The sequence below is a fragment of the Megalops cyprinoides genome, chromosome 23 (assembly GCF_013368585.1).
Source record: "Megalops cyprinoides isolate fMegCyp1 chromosome 23, fMegCyp1.pri, whole genome shotgun sequence".
Taxonomy (NCBI): domain Eukaryota; kingdom Metazoa; phylum Chordata; class Actinopteri; order Elopiformes; family Megalopidae; genus Megalops; species Megalops cyprinoides.
In genome coordinates, this window is record NC_050605.1 from 4,498,589 (window position 1) to 4,524,130 (window position 25,542).

General features: G+C 45.9%; 1 protein-coding gene across 2 annotated transcripts; it reads left to right on the forward strand.

The window, feature by feature from the left end:
• The first annotated feature begins 7,021 nt into the window (after positions 1-7,021).
• mkln1 (muskelin 1, intracellular mediator containing kelch motifs) lies at positions 7,022-24,827 on the forward strand. Of its 2 annotated transcripts, none has more exons than XM_036518021.1 (18): positions 7,022-7,112; positions 9,711-9,780; positions 11,050-11,192; positions 11,974-12,062; positions 12,240-12,349; positions 12,826-13,018; positions 14,093-14,170; positions 14,534-14,599; positions 15,041-15,153; positions 16,296-16,508; positions 17,576-17,797; positions 18,563-18,692; positions 20,932-21,079; positions 21,502-21,616; positions 21,766-21,905; positions 22,815-22,917; positions 23,985-24,039; positions 24,669-24,827. In XM_036518021.1, the coding sequence occupies exons 1-18, from the start codon at positions 7,033-7,035 to the stop codon at positions 24,788-24,790; spliced, it is 2,190 nt and encodes a 729-aa protein (XP_036373914.1). In that variant the 5' UTR covers positions 7,022-7,032; the 3' UTR covers positions 24,791-24,827. The 2 variants fall into 2 exon arrangements, with proteins under 2 accessions (XP_036373914.1, XP_036373915.1); XM_036518022.1 differs by having other exon boundaries at positions 20,944-21,079.
• Positions 24,828-25,542: the final 715 nt, after the last annotated feature.

Sequence of the window (25,542 nt, forward strand, 5' to 3'; positions counted from 1 at the left end):
TCGTACACCAGCAAACCAACATGTCGAGCATCAGCCGAAAAGCTGCTTTACAGTAAACTTCATGGAATTTTCTGAGTCGAATGCATGCAATGTTTACAACGCATTTACTGCCAATTAACATGAAAGACGCACATCACAGTCACATTTAAAGTTGATATATGACTTAATGTAAGCTAACAACACAGCGAAATATGCTTATCATGAGCTGAGATTTGCTATAAGATTTATTTATAGACCTTCATAACGACAGCAAAGCAATGGACAGACCACGCACTGCGTTAGTTTCCGGGCTAGTATACAGCCTGCCGAAAACACAATGTTGTAGGCTACTTGACATGACCAATAGCGAAATAATGTAGCTTAGGTAAATACGCAGAAGACAACTAACTTCCATCTGGTGCGGGTTAATGACGACGGTACCGAAATAACACGGCAAGTTATGAAACCGGACTCACAGCTTACAAAAACAAAAAACACACATGACAATCTAACTCATCGAAATACAAAGAAATAAATGGTACGTAAGTTTCAGTTTTTAAAGAATGCTCAAACTGCAGCCATCCGAGAGCAGAAGGACTGCCCCTTCCGATTGTAGCTAACAGCATTATTATAGCGGCTACGCACTTGGGGGCGTGAAGTGTTAAAACAACTGTAAACAGTTATAGCCAGCGCTTTAAGACAACCGTGCTTAAGAACAGATAGACCAAGGTAAGTCTGAATATGTTTGTTAAATGCAGTTAAACACACATCCCCGCTGTTTCTTTCAACTTTGAATTTCATCTGCGCAACATAAGCTGGAATGCGGACATTGGCAATGCTCTAGTGTCACTGCCATGTGGCAAAAGATCAAAAAATCCTCTCTTAGCAACAGAAACATGACGCAATTTTTATTCCTAGTCGAATAACCAGTCAAGGATATTTTAAACTAACGACTTACCGATACTAAATAGATCCATGTGGAGGGGGGGGGGAACACCTCACAGTACACAGTTTTTAAAAACATGACAGCTAACTACCGACCTGCTGAGCTTACAATAAACATACTGCGCTCCAGCTGCTAGTCAACTATCAGATTTACTATAAATAACTCCACTTACCTTTTTGACACGCACATGTATTCTGCTTCCCGGTTCAAACGGAATAAAGACGCCCTTTTTGCTTGTGGTCATCGCATTTTGGACACAGTACTAAATACGCGTAAAAGCAGGTGCAATCCCGTGTTGGGTATCGCGTCTCTTTGATGAGGCGAGTTGTGCGGGATTTTCAGATGCCCCCCTCTTCCTCTCGACACCCCTTGTCTGACGCGAGCGCTCGTGTGTGGGATGTTTGTGGACGATCGGGTAGTTCGCTCGGCGTTTCGCAGCTCGGCGCGCACTTCGCAATTTTGTTCCTGCTATTTCATTATATCATGTCCATCATGTGACACACTGGGCCTCTCTCTATGGAAACTTAAAGGGCCTCCCACGTGACTCCTCGCAGTAACAGCACCTCGCGCAGTTACAGTAGCCACATCACAAGGACCTCTGAGAATGCACAACATGATCAGTGACTTCATTAGGTTAAAACCAATAACAAATAACGTGTCCACGAAAACACCCCCCCAACACACACACACACACACACATACGTGAGTATATATGAAGACACTTTTATATTAGGCTGACTGATTTAAAAATATTATATCCACAAATCTACAAATGAGGCTAAGCCATTTAATCAATATTTCAAGTAATTCAAATCGTTAATTCAAAGCTCTATATTTTTAAGCACTTTTTAATTTAAAAATTTTAAAATCACCAATTACACCAATTATGTTTTGTATTCCTTTGTATCCTTTAAAGTGAGTTCACAGGTATGAGGTCATCTGACCAGAGATGTGAGTCATAGCAGCTGACTGTATTAAGGCTTGATGGTGATGGTGATTCAGCCATGACTCATTCCTTTTACCAGGGACTGAATAGATACGGAAAGTGGCAACCTTTACAATAAACAAAGGAACTTCTGTGATCAGTCATCAGGAGACATATATACGAGATAGCAAACACAAAGTGTATAATACACTTATAGCTACAATTAAAGCTGGCCTACCCATTTCAAATTTGATGTGACTCCCTGACTGAGGACTATACATTCACTGTATGTATATATCTGGATATGCTGTATATATTGTAGTTATAGACAGGGAAAGCTCAACAAAGCAAATTCAATCTATGACGATCACAACATTATATGCACAACTGCACCATAGATTCCACTGGTATTTGAAGCAGGAAAGACAATTTCCTGACTTTGCAATGAACTGAATAAGAAAGATACCACACAGTATGCCGTCTTACACACACGTGTACTATGCACATACACAAACACACACTTTAATTGTAACGAGCTGGTGATAAAATACTATTTTATAAAATGTAGCAGAAAATTATTGTACCCTGCAATAAAAATTTATGAAAATAATTAAATAAATAAGTAAATAAATAAATAAACATACAAGGGCAAAATCTCTTGGAGACCTGGACAACTGAGATATTTTTGAATGGGAAAACCAAGCATATGATGTATTTTTTTCTGGTGTTATGATGAACACAGATCTTGTCTTTTGTTGCATGTTTTCCCTTTGGACTGCAACAAGGATACCTATGCGGTTAAAAAGAGAGATTTGGAAATGTAAATCTAGATAAAGAGAGGCACAGACAGCAATATGAGGGCCGCTTCAGTACCATCGGCTTGGCAATCCTGTGTGATCTTAAAGGGAATTGGGATGAAACCAGAAAGCCACATAGCCACCGTAGCACTCCTCTGATCTCTTCTCACTGTCTTATCTTTTTATTACTCATCTCTCTGTCTTTCTCTCTTGTGCTCTCCTGACCTTTATTCCCCAAATCTCCATCTCCTCAGCACTATGCTCTCCTGGCACCCAAAAGTCATGCTCCTTGAAAATGTTCTTTTCCTCACTACCACATCAGCTATTTTTATGCTCTGCCCCCTGCAGGACAGTGGTAGAATAGTCGCTGAAAGTCAGCTGCCTCAGGCCCCATTCACGCAACCCTTCGCCTTTGCCTACATCCTATAATTCTGTGATTATGTAAAAGATGATAATCAATGCAATCAATGATAATCACAACCACTGCAAAGATAATGTGCAGGATATAAAAATATAACTCTGCATATAAACGTCTTCAAGCAGTACAACAAACAATATGCCACACAATCAAACAATTCACAATTAATAAACATAAATGGCTATGAGTCATGCAGTCCCTTTAAACACGACTTGAATAGAGGTGGATCTAGTCGAGCCTTGGGGATGAAGCAGTGTCCCAGCAAATGCTCTGTGCCCTGGTGATGTTGCTTTAACAATACAGCAGCATTAGCAAATCGCACTGATGCGATGTCACAAAAAAAATATTACAAAACGTATTAGCTGGGTTGATCGCAGACACTGAAATGTTGCCCGTGGGATTCTTCTTCCAGGGCACAGGGAAACAGCTCAGTGTAAATAAATTACTCTGTACTTCAGCACACAGCAACAGCAGAAAAAAAAAACATGTCATTTTTAAATGAGTCTCAGATGTCAGAGCCTACAGCACAGTGGGGAATAACAAATAGAAGGGGAGGAATTTTTACCTGGTAAAGCTTGAAGAACAAAGTGAGACCAAGTATATTTATTGTGAGACACACGTATGTTCCATTCTTTGACCGTGTTCTGGGTCATGGATACCCTGTTATGAACAACTGTAAGTACCCATGAGGTAGTCACCAAAGAGGCCCCCTGCCCCCAGCCAATAAAGGATTCGTAATCATGGACATGGTTGCTGTGTATATTCTCAGATTTAGACTGATACTGATATATTTACATGAAACCATCCTGATGTTGTTTTGTAAACATGTAGGCTATTATTACATAAAAATGCATAGACTTAAATTCTTGATAAGTAAGTATTTGCTAAATATATGATAATGATTCATAAATTATTCAAGAACGTTATCAATTGTTTGGTTAAATTTCTATTGTATTTACTTTGACACTGGAAAGGGTATATAAACGACAAATATATGACACCATATATAAAGCACCACGTAAGCTCATCTTATATCTTTGCCGGAACCTCATCATTTACGGTAAATTCGCATCATCCTGTAGACTTCTGAGCACGCACTTAGGAGAAATGACATTATCCTTCATTGCTCTCCATCGGTCCGCTTCCGGAAAAGACAGCTTCACGATGCTATGACTCACCAGCGACTAATTGCTTTTCATTTCGGAAGGTCATGGCACGCTACGTGGAGTGTTCAAAGAAGTTAGTGTATTTACAGTGCAATTAACATGGCCTGTATATTTCACAATACACTGTTCGTGACTCCTCAAAAGACTGCCTGGTAAGCTTTTGTGTTTTCTTTTCAGAGCTAAAAATAATTGACGTTCAGGACCAAGTAGTAGTAACACGCTATCTAATATATTTGGAATTATTAGTCAAAATTAGATTGTTTCTCGCGGATGCAATTAGATATTTAGCTCTGGCTCGTCTTGTTGTGTTGTCACGTGCAGTGATCTTAATCATTAAAAATGCCTGCCATTGTGCAATATAATTTGATCACCTAAGAGGTCCTTGAATATCTGTTATGTCCAATACTTAAAAATAAACAACAACAACTGTAAAAATAAACAACAACAATATAATAATAATAATGATAATAACCTACTCATCAAGAAACGTTAAAACATGCTGTAAAGAACATTTATGCTATGGATGTTAAATATCAAAACATCAGCTCAACCCGTTCATTAGGAAATACATCGCCATGCCGAATCGAGAATCATTTTTCTAGACTTTCACAACAATTTGTAATCATTAATTATGAATGTCCGAGTAAGATAATGCACTCGTTTCGTTCTCTGATTTTTCTCACGCAAGACAAAACCAAAGAATCTACTCAAAGGTCCCCCAGAAACGTGTGAACATGCGGGAGGGTCGGGCCTCCCGGCTCACAGACCCCCTGCTGGGGAATTAGCGAGGATTACAGGTCCTCCCAACAAAGACGACTCTGTTCTTCCCGGCCGTGGGCATGGGATCGCTCCTGTAGGTAGTGGACTGTCATATCCTCTTCCGAAATATGAAAAAATAATACCTTTTTATATATTTCTTGCAGTGTCAGAAGTGAAATATTTATGACTGTAAAAATGATAGTTGGATTCAAGTTAGATACTAGTAAACAAGATTCAAAGGCATATTTGTTCCCAACAAAATATCAATGAAAGATGTTTAAGAAAATAACAATAATCAAATAGGTAGGAATGCACTTTGAAACATACACGAATATAATTTTTAGGCATTTAAAGAATCTTACTATTTTAAAATATGGGCTATTCTTGATTACATGTAATGCTCCTTATCCAACACAAATAGTATTTTCTTAAGAAATTTTTAATTTTAATTTTTTAATTAAAACGAGAAAATGTTCATTGAAGAAAAAAAAATATATATATTCGTTGTGGTCATGAACATTGACCAACTGTAAATAGAAACATTCCAGCATTTTCCATGCTGTTAAAGAGATCATAGGTGCAGCTTAATTTATTGTAATGTATGTACATGATACTCAATCATCACCGGGTCCCACCTGGTTAGACATGAACACTTAGAAGCCAATTATGTCATTATTGAGCGCAAAGTGGAAAACATGCTTACCCTTGCTGTTACGAAGTGCTTTAAACTGTGCTGTCATGATTAGTCATCTGAGGATGACACATACAGTACAAAGGTAGATAGCACAATGACATTAACATGGTTTCCAGAACACCAAGGACAATAATGACGTAATACCTGTAATGACGATCGCTATTATTATCATTATTATTGTTGTTGTTATTGTTTTGTCATTTGTTTACAGTGGCATAATGTGTGCACATGCTCACACCTAGGGTGGCTTGTTGTACATGGTGTGAGATAATTACGCTAAAAGCGTTGTATTAGAAAATACATTTAAAAAATGCATTTGAAAGGATTAGCTACATAGGATACATTTCACACATTAGATTTGGAAATATCAATAAAATCAATACCGTTTCTCATTTAGTGCAGGTTAATAACGAGGCAATAAACGATATTTTCTAAGGGAAAGCGTAAAAATATCACACGTTACAAAAACAGTGGGAGCAGAGAAAAAAATAATGTACTAGAAACGGAAATATAATAATAATATATAGGCTACTGTATACAGGTGTACCTAATCCAATTATTGATTTGAAGGTCTTGATAGAATAAACAGAGTCTGACCGATTTCGAGAATAGAATAAGTAGGCTATATAAAAGAGTGTGGACCAAAATCTAAGAAATTGAGAGTGCTATATGTCAGCATTTCGTGTGAACTCTTGCTCGCGTAGGCTACAGAGGTAGGTAGCGAATGTTGTGGTGTTATTGCTTAGTCTCCTAGTGTTGGTAATGCTTTTACCAACTCCTAGACGTTCAGCACCGTTGCCCGCCGCTTTATGATGTCTGATATATTTGCATTGAACTTTTCAGGGTCGTCAAAGAAAACCCTGTAAGCACGTTTTTTTAAAAGGATATTTTGTTTCTTCAATAGTGCAATTGAACTCGAACCAGACTGACATCGATAGCTATCTAACCATACGGAGGACCCCACTTCAAAACACTCATGTCCTCTCTTATCGTAAGAAACGCCAAGCCCAGAAGACACTATAGGGGAAAATTTTTTAAAAAATATGAAAGTCTTTAATGTCACAAAGGCCTTTCCCCAAGACCCCTTTTGGAGGCAAGCGTTTTCTTTGTATATTTAAAAATGACCTTTCCCAACCCTCCTCAGGTAACGTTTTTTATTGTAACGTTAGGGGAAAGCGGCAACCTGGCAACACCGCATTTTTTGCGGTGACCTTGACGGAGCGCTGTACCCCCAATCGGACGAGCGAGCTTCCCCGACGTGGAAAACGGCGGTCTGTCTCTTTAAGAGACGTCAGCCCCTTCTCCCCCGCCCCTCCGTGTTTTCGCTCGTCGTAATATGTGCAACAAGATGGCGGCCGTTCCGGAGAACAGAGTGCTTTCCTACAGTGTTTTTAAATGGAGTTCTTACTCCTCGACATACCTGCCAGAGTGAGTAAAGGCTTCGCACGCCGGCCTCGTTTATTTGTGTTTTTGCTTGCAGGTGCAGACATCCTGCGCGGTAACAGAGCCGCAGGATATTCTGTATAGCTTTGGCCTACCTGCTCCGTTGCTGGCTAGCAGCAGCAACGATGTTCCTCTCCGCTCGATTTATCAAAACAAAAACAACACTCGTGCAACAGTTGCTTTTTCTGTTGCAAAACTAGCCACAAATGCGTTATTAAATTGTGTTATTCTGCCCATGTGCGAGTTGGTTGAACGTATTTAGCCGGCAGGCAGGTAGCGTTGCGCCTGAAATTAAACGTCATTGTCAATAGGCGTAGTATTTGGCTAGTTACGTTAGCTAGGCCGAGATTGCAAATAAACAATGTCCGAACGGGATTCCTGGTATAACCGCTAACGTTAGCCCACACGCTACCTGATGCATCTTCCTTGTGAAGATAAATGCTCTGCCTAACCTAGGTGTTTTGAACCGATGCTGGCATCACTGGAGTCTGTGGCCAGCTAACTATCTATAGTAGCTGGCTATATTCCCGTCACTCCTCAGCAGCAGTGTTAGCTAACGTTACAGTAACTAGCTAGTTAGCTTTGAGCTCCACTTGTTTTATGGGTAATCTTTTTAAACTGTAGGCTGTGCATCCCCTTGAGTCTTTCAGAATGTTGTGGGTCATGGATTTTAAAGGGCATTTTGTTGGTGGTAATGGTAGCATTTAACTCTACTACACGATGTTTTGGGGAAATCTGTTGTTCGCTTGTTGGCTAATATAGCTAATATTACCTACTAGCACTAGCTGTAGCCTGTCAAACGCTGACATTTGCAGGTTGCATCCATTTTGATGGCTGTCTATTATTTACGAACAATGACGCTTGCATACCATAAGCTTTTATTGATTATGATTATTATTAGCTTGATGGGGTCAGCCGGTCGGGCTTGGTTAAATACATGTCAAGGTTGAAGTTGCAAGCTGAAAGATACTCTGACTGCATTAAAAGAAGACACTCCATGTCATTGGGCATCGACTTTATCGTGACAGCAGATCACTGTAAAAATCGACATGTAGGCGCAAAAAATGATACAAGCGCTGATGGCCCCGTGTAGTTGATTGGACTGTTTCCAGGGACTTTCTGCAACAGTGGGCAAAGGTCGGCTTCTCTTTACTGTAAACCGTGTTTTCATGGTGTGCTCCGTCACTTCTCGTGTTGAAATCGAAAGCACACTGTTTACAGTGTGTGTGACGTGAACAGACGGTTTACTGTTACCAGATTGGATGACCGACGATGCTGCGAACGTTTACGAGGCAGTCTTGACCACCCGCGATGTGTAAAAACACCTAAGTGCTGTTGTCCACGTAGACAGTTTTTGCAGTTGCCCTGCAAGCATCAGCCAACTTCATTAATGCAGCACATGCCATTTAATACCAGTCTCTTAATTGTCCATTAAACTAAGCTTGGATCTGCCCATGCACATAGCACTGCAAAATGTGAGGTGTTGGTGAAGTGCAGGTTTGGGATGTAGCGGCAGGTATGGTGCAGTGCCCAAAAATAAATGACCCAAAGTGGGCAGCTATGCACCTTTGACTCCCCTGTAGTGATGAGTTGAAACTGTGCACTCGTGTTGTGGATGGCCATAGGAGTCTGATCTCTGAACTCCATGACCCCTTTCACTCGGGGCAGCCTCCTATTTTAGGAGGGGAGTGACACGTACCTGTCCCGTCACTTCACGGGGTAGTAGTGCCTTGCTTGCTGGCTTTGCATTTGCCAAGGTCATCCATAGTCAAAGAGAGAAATGAAACCTCTATTGTGCCCCAGGGGTTGTTGATCATTTTAGCCTATCATGTAGATTATAAATTAACCGGAAGCATCAAGCGACGAGATGCTGTTCCGCAGTCATGGGACCACAGACGCTGGTCGCTTTCTATTTTGGGAAAAATCAAGCCTCCTGCCCCAGCAGTACGCAGTGCGTGGAGGTGTGAATGCTGAGCTCTTGTTGTCTAGCATGCATTGCACATCCAGACGTCGCCCGGGCACAAAACCCAGCCCTTTGTTTTGCCACTTTACTGCGCAGTAAGCTCTGCTGTTTCATGTTGTTTAACCACCCAACCTGAACCTTAACCCCCCGCCCAGACACAAACACACAAAGACACATACACACACCCCTTTACCCGTCTGCTCTAGGCTGTTTTTGCCTTTTATTGTGTTCTCACAGAAGAGTACAGGGAGGAGCGCTTTTAAGGATGAATGGTCGTGCCTTGATTCCCATTTATCATCTGTCACCTCCAGATATTTCCCATATTTTCGTAATCCTTAGAGTCCACTAAAAGTGCAGCTGCTGTAAGATAGTTGCAGTTTGAACTACTTCAGATTGAATGTGGATATGAGGAATGGATGAAGTGTGGGTTCTTTTAAAAGCTGCTGGAGGTAAAGGGACTTAACACACTGTCTCTGGTACTCTCACGCAAACCTCTGCCCTTAACTGACCACACTGTCTCTGGTACTCTCTCACAAACCTCTGCCCCGACTGTACCACACTGACTCAGTTCTTTATACCCCAGCATGTCTTGAATGAAACCACTCTCATTTGCCTTGCAGGAATATTTTGGTGGACAAACCCAATGACCAGTCTTCCAGATGGTCATCCGAAAGCAACTATCCTCCACAGGTAAACACACACCTGTCACACACATTTTCCAAACATCTGTTCATATATCAGCATGGATTTATTAGTGGGTCCACATGAATTGGCATCAGTGCACACATTTATATCAAGGCACTGGTGGGCGTTTAAAATGCACAGGTACTCACAGGGTACTTTCAGTCCGAGTTTACCTGGGAGAGAACTTCTCTCTCGTGCCTGTACAGTGTTGGCACAGCCTGGGGTCAGAGTGCACTGGAAGCTGAGAGTGGAAGCTTGCCACACACTGACACATGTCGTTCTCAAAAACCAATCCCAAACAAACACAATCCCGGGTTTGGCTCCCGCTCGGCCAAGCTTCACTTCTTGTAAGTGAAAGCGAGGACACCTTCTGTTAAATTTTTAAAAACATATTTTAACATCCCTTCTCGGAGACTAGGAACTATGAGTTTGGGACAGAGTATAGTGAGCGTTCATCTGCCCGTACCATTTGTACAGTGAAAAGAGAGGCTAGGATGCCCCATCTCAGTCCCCCGTCATTGAATGAACACACTATATTGGGGCAGAAACTGCTCCCCTGTTAAGGCTCCTGCTGTGGTTTCCAGCCCTTTGATGAACAGAAGGATATTAAAGATCCTTCTGTTCTCTTGAGCCCGATGAAGATGTCAAAACCGAATCGACCCGAAGCCTTGACGTAAAGCCTCCATGTCGAAAAACACATTAACGATTTGGGTAATTCAATGAAGAGATGATGAAAGAAGGTGAAATTGCATTGGTGGAGGAACGAGGAGATGGAGGAGGAGGTTGAGGAGGAGGCGGAGGTCTCGGGCGCGGCGTAGCTTAACTGTCTGGAATTAGCTGAGGCACATGGTCTGTGGCTGGGTGCGACTCTCTCCAAATGGCTAGAGAATTTCTTCGGAAGCCCATCAGACTCCTTTACAATGAGGTCTTCCAGGGTTCACTTTACAGGAATCCGAAGGCTTCCCTGAATTCTCTTGCACAGCCTGTACCACTCCTCAAAGGGCTCTGTCCACTTTCGTTAATTAGGATAATCTATAACCCGCTTCACAGTTTATACATCTGGTAGATGGCTCAGTGTCTGCTGGCTTAAATTGAGCATTCTAATGGGGTGCAGCACTGAAGAATTGGTGGACTGCTGTATGTTAAATTGCAATTATTCCAGCATTGTAACGTTTGAAATAATTGTGCAGTCGTTAAGGAGATTGATGTTAATGTTCCCGTTCGGTGAAAAAGTGAACATTTTCTCTCCGTTTCCTCTCTCCGTGCTTGTCGAAGTACTTGATTTTAAAAATGGAAAGGCCAGCGATTGTGCAGAGCATCACTTTCGGGAAGTATGAGAAGACGCACGTGTGCAACCTGAAGAAATTCAAGGTGTTTGGGGGGATGAGCGAGGAGAATATGACGGAGCTCTTGTCCAGGTAAGGTCGGAGACGCGTGACACTGCATGACACCGCTACCCTGGGGTTTGGGGGGGGGTCGTGGGCTTATAACAATGTAACCACCATGACTCTTGTTTCAGTTAGATGATAAGGGTGGGGCTAAGGAAAGGAACTGTGGTGCCCTCCTTTGGGGCCCGGTGGGGTTCACGAGAGGGGGGCAGAAATTGCATGTAAATATACCTCCCCCTTTTTGGTAAATAAATACTTGCCCAAAAGATGGTATGACTGCCTTCAGAAGCCACTCTGATGCAGTCTCCTGGAGTATGTCCCTTGTGATGTTCTTAATACAGGTACCTGGGAAGCAAAGGGTGCCCAGTTTTAACGTAAGCTATCATTAACAGGTGGGCCAGACTTAATGACTGTAGTTTTGTCTGGAATTATGTATACAGATGGGCCTTTGCATTGGGGATACTCTACAGCAGAGAGCTTTGGGGATGTTAAATGAGGTCTGATTGGCAGGGTTTAACAGAGGATTTAATGGCAGGTGCTTTTAGGAGGAGAACAAAAGCAGATTTGGATATAACAGTATGTGGGGTATATTAGGATGGAGGGTGGTCTGTGCCAAAATTCAAAAGTAAACTGAAATGACATTTGCAAATGGACCTTACTTTGCAGTCCACTTATGGACATTGATTTAGTGTCAATTTACAGTTGCTGTCTCACTTCTGTTGCTTGTTGCTGGCACAAATCGCTCTCTGCGTATCAACCTCGCCTCATCCGTCTTTAAAATGGAAACGTTTGTTCACTCGCCCCCGAGCAGCGGCCTTAAGAACGACTACAACAAGGAGACCTTCACACTGAAACACAAGATCGACGAGCAGATGTTCCCCTGCAGATTCGTCAAGATAGGTGAGTCACGAAATACAAAAATGCATTTTATAGGGCCACACGTTTCAGCCTCATGCTACTTTTTTGGGTATTGAATATGGTGTTGGTCTCTCCAGCATTGTGTTTGACAGTGACACGTAAATGTGGCATTATGAGGCAACCCCGTTAACCCCTTCTGTCCTCGTGGCTTCCCTGCAGTGCCTCTGATGTCGTGGGGCCCCAGCTTCAACTTCAGCATCTGGTTCATCGAGCTGCACGGCATTGACGAGCCGGGCGTGGTCCAGCCCTGCCTTAACTGGTACAGCAAGGTAGGCGGGACGAGCCGCAGCCAACCACGCGGCACTAAAATGTAAATGGCCGACCTTAACGGCCAGACGTTCAGTTTCCATTTAAGCTTTTACTTCACCTGATCCTCTAGGACTTTTCTCCTGTATCTGCCCATGTTGGTTTCTATATATATATATATATGTGTGTGTGAAGTTGCCAAAGAAGAGTGCTGTGAATTAGTTCCTTGGTGTTGGCGAGTATTTCTAAGTTAGAACGAAATGATTTTGGATCTTGGACTCCCTGAGTGGGATTGTCAGTTTTGAGCTGGCAAGTTGTGTGGGAACACTGTAAGAATGTTGTAAGAACGCTGTGAGAATGCCAGAGCAACTGTTTGCCTCTCTCATCATGATCCAGCAGCACAGCGGACAGCAGTGTTGCTGGAATGTTGTAGGAATGTTGCAAGAACGTTGTTAGATTGCCATCGCGACCGTTTCCGCCTCCCCTTGTGTTCCAGTAGTACCGCGAACAGGAGGCGATCCGCCTGTGCCTGAAGCACTTCCGGCAGCACAACTACACGGAGGCGTTCGAGTCTCTGCAGAAGAAGACCCGCATCGCCCTGGAGCACCCCATGCTCACCGACCTGCACGACAAGCTGGTGCTCAAGGGCGACTTCGATGCCTGCGAGGAGCTCATCGACAAGGCCGTGAGAGGTAACCGTTGCGGCGGAACCACCGCCCCCCCCCCCCCCCAGCCGGTCACCTTGAGCAGCCACCGCGATAGAGGGAACGAATGAAAATGTCTGAAGCTAGTCTGGTTTCACTGACTGTATTAGATAGTGATGGGCGGGGGAATTGAGGGACACCGAGTGAAGCTCGTTCTGTTTGGAGGCCTTGAGAATGCGTGAAGTCAAGGCCTGCGCATCTGCTCCCTCACGCTGGTGCTCTCTCTTCTTCCCTTTCTTCCCCACCTCCTTTGAACCTCCCCTGACTTCCTTTGCCACTCCTCATCATGTCCTTAGCCTCTCCACTCATGCCATTAGGTCCTCCCCCTCCATTCCTTTGTCTCTCTCTCTCTCTTCCTCGGTCCCTGTCTCCGTACTCCCTTGTCTGTTGCTCCCTTGGTGCTTCGCTGTCTTGTTCCGTCTTTCATGTTTCTCTTTGATCCCGCTCTCTCACTTCCTTTTCCCCACTCTGCCCCACTTCCTCTTCTGCTCTCTCCTGCACTTCCTCTCCCTCTCCCTCACTTCCTTTTCCACTGTCCTTCACTTCCTTTTCCTCTTTCTCCCTCTTTCTCCTTTTCCATTGTCCTTCACTTCCTTTTCCCTTTTTCTCCCTCACTTCCTTTTCCACGGTTCCTCACTTCCTTTTCTTCTCTCTCTCACTTCCTCTTCTCCCCATTTACTTTTCCACTGACCCTCACTTCCTTTTCCTCTTTCTCCCTCTTTCTCCTTTTCCACTGTCCTTCACTTCCTTTTCCTCTTTCTCCCTCTTTCTCCTTTTCCACTGTCCCTCACTTCCTCTTCCTCTTTCTCCCTCACTTCCTTGTCCCTCACTTCCTTGTCCCCCCTTTCCCTCGTGCTCCTTCACTGCCCCACTCACATGCTCGCTCAGTCTCTCGACTTTGCGCTCCTTGGTCTCTTTCCCCCACTCTCTTCCAGCGCAGGACAGTAGCACTTGGAATCGTTGCGTAGCTGACATGTGGTTTTGACTATGCACAGTCACACAGAGAGCGCTTCTGCTTTCGCAGTAGTGTCTCATTTCCTCCCTCTCCCCTTTTCCCTCCAGATGGTTTGTTTAACCACTACATCAGCCAGCAGGAGTACAAGCCCAGATGGAGTCAGATTATTCCCAAAAGCAGCAAAGGTAAAACCAAAACTAGAACCAACAGCACAATGAATGATAAAGATGTAACATTTAATTGTAAAATTATAAAGTAAAGATTTAAGATTTAATTTCTGAACAATTCTTTGTGTGGGTACAGTGCAGGGGAGGATGGACTGTTTGTTTTGCCTCTTTGAAATAGTGATTATCTGGATCACAAGGCAGTACGGAGTTTAAAAATCTTTCTCTGTAAGTGGTACAGAAGTTTAATCTCCTTTTACTCTCTAATTGTGTGTCTTTGTTTCTCTTTCTCTCTGCCTGTGTGTCTCCTGGGTTCTCTTGCTTTCTGTTTGTCTGCTTCTCTTCAATCCCTGGCTGTCTCCCTGTCTGTGTCTCTCTCTCAAGGTGACGGGGACGACAGCAGGCCTGGGATGAGAGGAGGCCACCAGATGGTGATAGACGTTCAGACAGGTAAGGGCGCTCCTGAAAGCCGCTTACCCAGAGTCCCCTGCCACTCATACGTCAGTGCGGCCCTCCAATTCCATCAGCCCCTGCAGTTATTGGCCCCGTGAGCGAAGTAAAATGCAGCACTGAGGAGAAGATGGTTTTCGTTTAACAGAGGCCCACCCATCTGACGCCTTGCGCTGCTCAGACGCTATCGGATTCTTCACACCGCCAGTGAAGCCTGTCGCAGGCCTCACGCCCTTACAATCAGCCTGCGATAATCACTGAAAGTGCAGTGGTCTTGGTCCTGCAGCAGGCCTGCCTGCCTGGGTAATTAGTGCTCGCTGGCTGCAGACAGGGTGTGTGTGCTGAAGCCGGACCACGTCCCGCTGAAAGGCTGGCAAACATGTGAAAGCTCTCCCCGGTGGTGCAGTATGTGTGAAGCGTCTCCTCCTCCTCCTCCTGCAGAAACCGTGTATTTGTTTGGTGGTTGGGACGGCACCCAGGACCTGGCGGATTTCTGGGCCTACAGCGTCCAGGAGAACCAGTGGATCTGCATCTCCAGAGACACGGAGAAGGAGGTGCGTGGAGGTGCAGGCACACACACGCGCACGTGTAGATACACACGCACACACAGTTTCTCACATGCGCTCACATACGCGCACACCCACACACCCCATACATAGACACCCACAAACTGTACCTCACAAACATGCATACGCACATACACACAGTCTTGCACACCCACGTGCTCTGTTTGCCTCTTGAATACACACACACACACACACACACACACACACACACACACACAGTACTATTATAAGTGAATGATGGCCTCATGAGTTGAATTTGAGCTGGGGTATTTTTGGAGATCCTGTGATGGGGAAGAATAATACCGCTGTTTGCTTTCTTCTTGAATAACGACACTGGCTCCCTGCCTCTGGAGTAGAGGGGAACATTAGTTTGAGTATAAACACAGAGTGATGTGGAACCAGTTAACAGGAAAATAATGGCAGCATCTCTCGCTGCACCCCGCCCCCCTGCTCCCCCCCCCCAGTCTCTCGCTGTCACTCCCTCTTTATCTCCGTCTTTAGCGGTTTCTTGCTCCATTTCTCTCACTTGCTCTTTCTTCCTCTCTGTCACTTTTTTTCGCCTCTTGTCCTTTCTGACCCTTGTCGGTGGCTCTCTGTCTGTCACCTGTCTGTCAACTGCCCTGTGTCACATCTTCCCCCCGCGTGTCACTCCTCTGTGCAGGTCTCGCTCTCTGACACTCAGTCAGCACCTTCCCCACCCACCAGCACATCAGGGATCGGGTTCCCTGTTTTCTGTTGAGTGATGAAGTAATGACTTGTGTCTAATGCAGTGTATAAACCTGACCTGTTTCCTAACGATCCAGGAGCAATTTTGTATTTGCGTCCATTTGAATTCACGTACGCATACAAGTTATATATGTATGCTGAGTGTCGGTCCCCACTAAAGGAGCGGTGAAGGTAATTGGTGAAAATAATTGGAATAAAAGTTTATTCATGATTATAAAAAGGATAGTATTGGTAATGATGATGTTGATGATGACAGTGATGGCGATGATCAGAATAATAATTGCAATTTTGGGGATGGTGATGAAGATGATGACAGTGATGGCGATGATCAGAATAATAATTGCAATTTTGGGGATGGTGATGATGATGATTGGCGGTTGTCGCGTATCTTCTCCCCTCCCCAGAACGGACCAAGCGCGCGCTCCTGCCACAAGATGTGCATCGACTCCCAGCGGCGGCAGATCTACACGCTGGGCCGCTACCTGGACTCCTCGGTCCGGAACAGCAAGTCCCTGAAGAGCGACTTCTACCGCTACGACATCGACGCCAACACCTGGACGCTGCTGAGCGAGGACACGTCCGCCGACGGGGGCCCCAAGCTCGTCTTCGACCACCAGGTACAGCCCAGGGAGGGCCGGTCAGGGGCCAAACAAGGGCCAGTTAGATGCTGCTGCCTGAAGCCACCTAGGCCGTGCTGCGTAAGCACACTTGATTAAGAGACGCCAGAGCAGCTTGCATAGTTCACATACCATCCTTTCGTTCAGTTGGATATTTAAAGAAGCAAGTAAGGTTAAGTGACTCGCTCCAAGGTTTCACAGCAACCTGGGAGTCAAACCAGGAATCTTTGGCTTGCAGTACCTCCACCTTCCCACAGTGCCGCAGTGCCGCCTCGCTCAGGCAGCAAGCATGGGTCATGCTCTGAAGGTTTTCACACACTGCCTCTTTCCAAACACTTGATGCCTTTCAGCACCTTGCGTGCAGCACGCAGCATCGTTGAGTCTGACTGCTTCACACCGCACTTATAGCGGCAAGCTCCGCTCAGTACTGCTGAATCTCTGACTTCTGCCAATGATGTGTTAACGTTGCTGCCAGGAGTAGCAGAGCCTTCATTGTTTGTGTGCGATTTCTCCCAAAGTGGAACACGCGCTGGCAGGGGTACAGTAATGGGGCGCAGATGGGAAGCTATTGGTACGCAGACTAGCAAGCGGGTTGCCTGTCTGCGGACTGAGTTAAATGTGTGTGTGTGCCTGTGAGCGAGCACATGCGTGTGTGTGCACGTGTGTGTGAGTGTGTGTGTGTGTAAAATGCGAGTGTGTGCATGTGTGTCTGTGTGCGCCCATTCTTGTTTGTGCGTGTGTTTGTGTGTTTGTGTGTGTGTGTGTGTGTGTGTGTGTTTGTGTTTGCGTGCGACAAAGCTGGCTGTTGTCCTCGGTTTGAAAAATAAAAGGCTGCTATTAAAAGCACGTACAGAGCTTGGGAAAAGAAAGAGTCTTTGAAGAAGTGGTCCGGTGAAAAGGTCAGCTGGTGAAAGCCAGCTTTGGTCTGGGTGAGCTAATCAGTTATTATAAATAACCCAGTGCTTTTGGGAATGTTTGCTTCCCCTTCTAAGAGGATTGATGCAGAGCAAAGCCTTTGAGCCGTTTCGTGTAATTCGCACCTCTCCCCCGCTGCGTCGCTCCCGCAGATGTGCATGGACTCGGAGAAGCACATGATCTACACGTTCGGCGGGCGCATCCTGACCTGCAACGGGAGCGTGGAGGACAGCCGCACATCGGACCCGCAGTTCAGCGGCCTGTACGCCTACCACTGCCAGGCCGGCGCCTGGAGGCTCCTGCGGGAGGACTCCTGCAACGCGGGCCCCGAGGACGTGCAGTCGCGCATCGGCCACTGCATGCTGTTCCACACGGTGAGTCTCAGTCACGCGTGGACCAGTACATGCTGTTCCACACAGTGAGTCTCAGTCACGCGTGGACCAGTACATGCTGTTCCACACGGTGAGTGTCAGTCAACACACGGACCACGATGAGTGTCAGTCGCACATGGACCAGTGCATTCACTGTCATGCAGTGAGTCACTGTCACGTATGGACCGCTGCATGCAGTTGCATGAAGAAATTCACTGTCACATGCAGTGAGTCATATGTGCGCCGCTATATGCTGTTCCTCACACTGAGCAAGTCACAGTCGTGCATCGGCCACTGCATGCTGTTCCTCACCATCGGTCCTGCAAAGAAAGCGTCCTCGGAACCTTTCATGTTTTGTTTTCCTGGTAAAGAAGGCAAGCCAGAATCACAACATAATCTTTGACACCAAGGGCTGACTGCAGGCACACAGTGCAGATAAACAGTAGATTCTCAGAAAAGTATGTCCTTCCAGGAAGTTTTCAAAAGACAGTCGTCACAAAGCCAGTGGAAACAGAGCAATGTTGGTACAGGTCTTTATTAAAACAACACCATTTGGCAGAGCTTAAAAGAACACTTGCATATCAGTGTTCTTAAGTCATTTTAAATGGTCATGTCATGTAATGTCACACATACTTGTAGCAAATCTGTAAATTAATTGTCTGACACGGCTAACCTAAGACCTGCACCGCTGACTTTTAAGAGATTCTTTTGTTGTTAAGGTATTCAGAATCTGGCTTTTAACCTCCTCTCCTTCTTCGCCTTCTTCAGAGAAACCGGTGCCTGTACGTATTTGGGGGTCAGAGGTCGAAGACGTACCTTAACGACTTCTTCAGCTACGACGTGGACGGCGACCACGTGGAGATAATTTCGGACGGAACCAAAAAGGACTCGGGCATGGGTAAGGCGTCTGTGCGACGTGCATGTGACCCCCCCACCCCCCCCCCCACCGCCTTGACACCGCAGCTCATAGCCTTCTGGGAAATCTCACACATTAAGCAGCAACTCCTCCAAGATATAGTCAAACAGAAGACCTCGAGGTAAACCGGTTTGAGCTGGAGACACTATTGGATGGCCAGTGGAGGCCGCTCTTCAGTGTCCATTTTCACTTATTAGGTTAGAAGGCTTTATGCTGTAGTGTATTTCAAATGAGTCTGGTCAGTCTAGTTTAACTCCTGCAAGTTAAAGGTAGTTCAGTCCGTTCAGCCCTAGGGACTATGCAGATGTGGACTTCAGGTGGGGAGTCGTATGAATCATGTGCTATGCTTGTGAATCACATGCTATGTGTTCAGGTCAGGTTAGCAGTAATGTTGATGGTTAGCGTAGCTGCTCCGCGTGTATCCGTGCACCATTTCTGACTCATTGTTCTTATCCCCATCCATGCTCATCTGCCTGATGATGCACGCTAATTCCCAAGCTGCTCTGCATAAGAGCACCATCTAAAGGGGTAAATGCAGGCGCACCTGAAGAGCAGCAATTCCCGTGAATCTTCCTCTCTTTAGAATCAAAACGACAGTGAGAAGCTGTGGTCAGGGCATCGGAGTCCGAACCCGGCGGTCATAGGGTTCAGTTTTGGACGAGGCCCTGCCGTTGTTCGTATGAGCGTGCAAGTGTGCGGATTGCGTTCCAGCCAGCGGTAAACAAGTCGCGGAATGTTGTGGGTGTGAAACCAATAGCGCTGAAGGGGGCGGCGAGTGAAAGCGTGAATAACGCAGCCCGCAGCGGCAGTCAGCACGGGCTCTGATTCGTTTGCGGTTCAGCTGCATTTTCTTACCCGTTCCTTCCATTCCCCCGACGCCCCCGAAGGTTGGTCTCGGGTGCCAGATCACATCTGCTGCGCTCACGTCACCCAGAAGCTCTGTTTTACGGTCTGGCATTCTGCGGTTCGACACCCTGCCCGAAACGCTGGGGGAGTTGCTGGGGTGATAATTGGACCAGTGCTGTGTGAATTAGTCACTGACTGCTCGACACGTGTGCCATTTCAGTAAGGAATTTCAGTTAGCCTGCCGTGTTAAGAGAGAGGGGAGGAAAGTAGCCAACAGCGCCCAGCTCCAGATTCCAGGAATCGCTGTTTCTCTAGAACTGTTTGACTCGCCTCCATCCCGCCGCCCACGCCTCTCTTAGTAATTGGCACGGCCGCAGCGCCGTATTGCTTTGCCGGGTGCCTCGTTTCCGCGGCGATCCGCCCTGCCCAGTGCACGCGGCTTCGCCCGGCATCTCGGAGGGCACTTGCGGTTGCCCGTGGTTGGAGGATTCTCAGGTTCCGATCTGGAGGGCTGAACGGGGGCTGGCCAAACCGCACGCGTGTGTCCCTGTTAAAACCACAGCGGTGTGGAAAGACTCATGAAACATATGACAATATAAAATGACCAAACCTGCCCGTCGCTTTGGTGACGTCACAGAAAGCAAGGTGAAGCCGGCCGGGGGTGTCTTGCTTCTTTGCACGAGGCCTCATATAGAACAGATGTCAGGTTCTGTTCCCTCTCGACAGATCGCACACAAGTGGCAAATCGGAGGCTGTGTGCAGCGCCCGGTACACCTGGGTTTAATCTTGCCTAGCGCAGGAAGAGAACAGACTGTGATTTGGCAGAAAGGACAGGCAGCAGACCCAGAGAAGGCTTCTGTAAACATCCACTCCACCCAACTTCCCTTTCTGAGGAAGAGGAGCGTCATCCCTTTTGCTATTTTTCTGTCACTGGAAACAAAGGGTATCGTGTCAGTGGGAAAGCACTTTCTCATTGTTTGGAAGACAGACTGATATTTGACCTTGGTATGTCCTTATCTGTTTCTGAATGTAGATTCAGACACAGTTGTTAGGTCCTTTGAAAATGTCTGTGCTTTTGAGAATGGACCGCGTGGAAGTGAATTACTCAGAGGGCACTGAGGAGACATGTCTTTGAAACGCGTAAGCAATAGGTCGAGTTTGTGAGGCCGGATTAATAAATGCTGGATATCCAACCGAGAAACTTTCCCTCGGCTTAATTTCCAAAAGCGGTTTTTTAAGGGGAGCCTTAAATTAAATTTCCAGCCGGCGTCACCGAAGGCCAGGAACAAACTGATAACGGGAAGGCGAGCTGTTGGCGTTGGTGTGACTCCGGGTGCACTTTAATATCCTGTCCTGTCCGCCCCCCAACCTTTAGTCCCGATGACAGGGTTCACCCAGCGGGCTACCATCGACCCCGAGCTGAACGAGATCCACGTGCTGTCGGGCCTGAGCAAAGACAAGGACAAGCGTGAGGAGAACGTGAGGAACTCCTTCTGGATCTACGACATCGCCCGCAACAGCTGGTGAGAAAGGGCAGGGGACGCACCCGTGCGCTTTTCCCCCTGAGTGCGCGAAGAGGGAGGGAGGTAGGGCGTTTCTGGTGCCCCGTGTCATCGGTGTGCTAGAGCGAACTACCTGTTTGTGCCTCTGTAGGTCATGTGTGTAAGCGTTAATGGTAGGATTGTGTGGTACCCTTTGCCTGTTTTGTGTGTAAAAGAATGATTAGTAACTATCTGTTTACTGAAGTGACCAGTAGCTGTGTGTCATGCCCTGCAGTTTGTGTGTGTATGAGAATGATCGCTAAGTGTCTGTCGCCATCTGTTGGTCATGTGTGGGTAAGAACCATCGATATTCGCGTGTCTATTAAAATGGCCAGTGGCTGTGTGTTGATGCCTATGTGTTGTGCGTATGAGAATGATCAGTAAGTGTTTGTCACCCTCTACAGGTCGTGTGTGTATAAGAACGATCAGGCGGTGAAGGAGAACCCCTCTAAGGCGGTACAGGAGGAGGAGCCATGTCCACGCTTTGCCCACCAGCTAGTGTACGACGAGATGCACAAGGTAACCAAGCACTTCTCATTCACTCTCATACAGCAGTGATGAGTCTGATCCTAGGAGGTACTGGGGTGTGTAATGTTAGTCTGTGTTCAGTAGTAAATGTGTTGGTGATGTCTGGTGGCTGGCTGAATCTCCTCTGTGTGTTTCTGTAGGTGCACTATCTGTTTGGTGGGAATCCTGGAAAGTCCTGCTCTCCAAAGATGCGCCTGGACGACTTCTGGTCCCTGAAACTGTGCCGGCCCTCCAAGGAGTACCTGCTCCGACACTGCAGATACCTGATCAGGAAATATAGGTACGACCATAACCAGGTGGTCAGCTCATATCTACAGGCATAACTGCAGCCAGACCTGGTTAAGTCAGGTATACTGGTACAAATGTATCCAGACCTGGTCAATTCTGTTCAGCTGGTATGACCATGCAGACCACACCTGGTCAGTTCAGAGTGAGCACACAGGTAGAATTGTGATGTAGTGTCCGATTAGCTGATATAAGGTACTCTTTAGATGTTTTAAGTGGCATATATGTTTCTTTGTAAATGTGTTCAATACTGGGCACGTCGGTATCTTACTGATACCGTACTGTTGTTAGTAGTGGCTACTGAGGAGTCTATGTAGATCACTGTGTATATTTGGACATGACTGCATGGCAGTGCCATCTACTGGTTATATCCAGCCATTGCAGTACAACCTTTGCATTTGTGCATCTTGGCCGTTGGCTCTCGCCATTTTGTTTCGATTCACATGAATATAACTAGCCACTTGAACATCTAGGCTTACCATGTTTAGGCCAATGTGAAAAAGACCTATTTGCCTGGAATTCCTAAAAAATGTTCTTGTGTCATCCTCGTTGGCCACAATATTAGTTATTGCTTAAGTTGTTTTTCTTAAAAATATCTTGAGGTTTGGTGTACATACATACATAGTACTAACAATGGTTAAATTGTTTTGAGGCACACTTGTGGTATAGTTACATCATGCAGGTGGACTGTAGTTACTCTGTAGATCATTTAACATGTGGAATCCAAACAACATACTGAAGTTATAGGAATTAACTGTTAAAGTAACAGGAGTGTCCACATTTATGCATTTCTGTGTTTTTCTGTGCAGATTTAAAGCTAAAGCCCTGAGGCAGTGCTGTGTGCGTTCATTCATTTGTGTTTTTCCGCGTAAATCTGAAGCTTAAACCCTTTTTTTTTGCACAGGTTTGAAGAGAAAGCGCTGACGGAGCCTCTCAGTGCGCTGAGATACCTGCAGAATGACCTCTCTCTGACTGTGGACCATTCAGACCCCGACGAGACTAAAGAGGTCAGTAGCTTTCTGCAGCTGTGCGAGTCTCGGATCCACGGTACATAGTATTACGTACCGTAAGAACCAGTGTATACGCGCACACTTTGGTGGTACATACTGTAATGATCAGCGTATATATGGTACCTGCACATTCACACTCTGGTGGGACATACAATAATGACTAGTGTATGTATGAGACATGCAGATTCACACTGTGTGGTGGTACATACTGTAATATCCAGTGTACATGTGACACTTGCTGATTTAGACATTATAGTCAGAGATGGTTATATAGAGATAGTTAGGCATACATATAAGTGTATGTGTGCCACCAGCAGGTTCACACTCTGTAGTGTTATTGTCTTTTTCCACTGTAGAACTGGAACCAGTGGGTATGGGCCGGAATGAAAGTTGTCCGAATGCTTGGACTTCCTATGCAGTCCAAGGCAGCAGTTTCTCTTCCGCAGACAGACTCCACTCCGCTGTTTGCTTGGTTGTTTTCTGGGAGCAGAAATGACAGCGTGCCCGTTTCTCCCTCTGGTATCGGCTCCTAGGGAGGCGACTCGGTGAGGTGACTCCCTAACTCCGGCCCTCAGCTTGCGCTAAGTAGGCCACCACCAGCAAGGCTCGGCGGGCTGAGCTGAGCTGGATCGGCACCACGGAAAAAGGCAACGAAAGAACGCTCAGAACCTGAGCTGAGGGAGCTGGACTGGCTCCAGCTCTGCAGTGGAGAATGGCTGCTCACGTATCGAAAGATGCTGTGGGTCACGCACACCACAGCCGTGTCTTAGCTCCGACTCGATTTACGGGACGGTAGGGCTGGTGAGAAGCACGGAAAGGCTTATTCGGTAGTCCCTTTCCCTCTCTGTGTTGATGCGAAGGAGGCAGAGGCGTTCCATCACTGTGCTCTCAGCAGCCAGCTCCTTGTTTTCCCCCCTCCATTTTGTTCTCAAAGCCAGAGCGCCGCACCGGCAACGCCACCGCGTGAGACAGTGTGACTTCGAGTGATGCAATATACATGCGATGTGACTGTTGTGTAGCTTGTGTGCCCGGCGCTAATGCACACGCTTGCATTTACTCTGCAGTTCCAGCTCCTGCCTTCCGCGCTGTTCAAGTCCAGCTCTGACTTCATCCCCCTGGGTGAGTGTACTCCTTTCCTCCCCCTTGTCATTCTCTATACATTACCCAGCCCCTCACCATCTGTCCAGGAAATACAAAGCCTTTGGGTGGATCAGCAAAGACCACACCTATTTTTGTAGATCACTGTCGATGTCTGGTGTTATTGTAATTGTTACGTAATTGTATCAGTGAGGTAATATTCCTTGTATGCACTGGGGAAAATGCAACACAGGAAGAGGGTGTTGCTAACAGGACATGATTCTAAAAGTCATTCTTCCTGTTAGGTTGGTAGGTATGCCCTCTGTCAAGTTAAGGGTTGGGGAGTACACCTCATACCTGTGTGGCACCTATTTGGAGTTTCTTACTGACCTAACCACCATGACCCTGAGGTCTGACTCATGAGAAAAAAATAATTCTGTGATTTAGCCTCCTTAAATATGGATATGTTAGGTAGTATTTAACTAATTAACCAGTCCGTTGGGGTTTGTGTAGGCCAGCGTACGTGGGTGTCCGATTTTAGAGTGAGGGTAAATTGTGACGGGAATTAACACACACATCTGATAACCAGTGTCTAATCTTGGCCCATTGAAGTTTAACAAAGCGGGTTCGTCCACAAAGAAGCTTTTGTTTGTTTTGCTTCCTTGTCCCAGGCTTCTCCGACGTGGACCAGACGTATGCCCAGCGGACTCAGCTCTTCGACACGCTGGTCAACTTCTTCCCCGACAGTATGACCCCTCCCAAGGGTAACCTCGTCGACCTCATCACCCTGTAGCCACACCCAGACCCCCCACCCCCCCTCCCCCCCCCAGCCGCGGAGACCCCGCCCCCCACGCCACCTCACAAGGACAGACAGCAACTTTTAAGACTCTGATTTCATAGGAACTACAACTATTTTTATAAATCCTTCTGGTTCAGAAGTGCTGGTTGACCGTGTGCTCATTCTCCCCTCTGTCTTTCTCCCCCCCCCATTGAAGTTTCCCTAAAAGAAAAATGACAGCTTTGACTTTGGGGAAACATTCATTTATAGGGTGTTTCAAAAAAAGAGAAATAGCAAAACCGTATTAGCGAGTGTACGTTTCTGGGTTGAAACTTGCTTGGGTTGTGTACATTTGTTTTATAGGTGCATTTTTCTATTGATGACGAAGAATAAATTGATATACAATTGTAAATGAAAGCCAAAAAGATTTTTTTTTTTTTTTTTGAAGAAGAAGGTGGCAATGATGACCTCTTAGCTTGGTTTTCTTTCCTTTGGATCAGGGGTTGCGATGGTCAGGAGAGGTTGACTGTGCACGTTCACGATTTTTGTGTCAGATTTCTCTCTCATACACAGGCTCACACACTCACATACAAATGTGTGTGTGTACATTACGTTTGAAGCTATGATTTATATAATTTTTTTTGCCAGCCTCCTTAATGTATTACTGATAAAAATCCAAAACACATTAAAATATCAGTCTTCTTTTTTTGGCTTTCCAGTTTCAGCCCCAAATACATACAGTAATGCATATTGATTCCCAGATCATT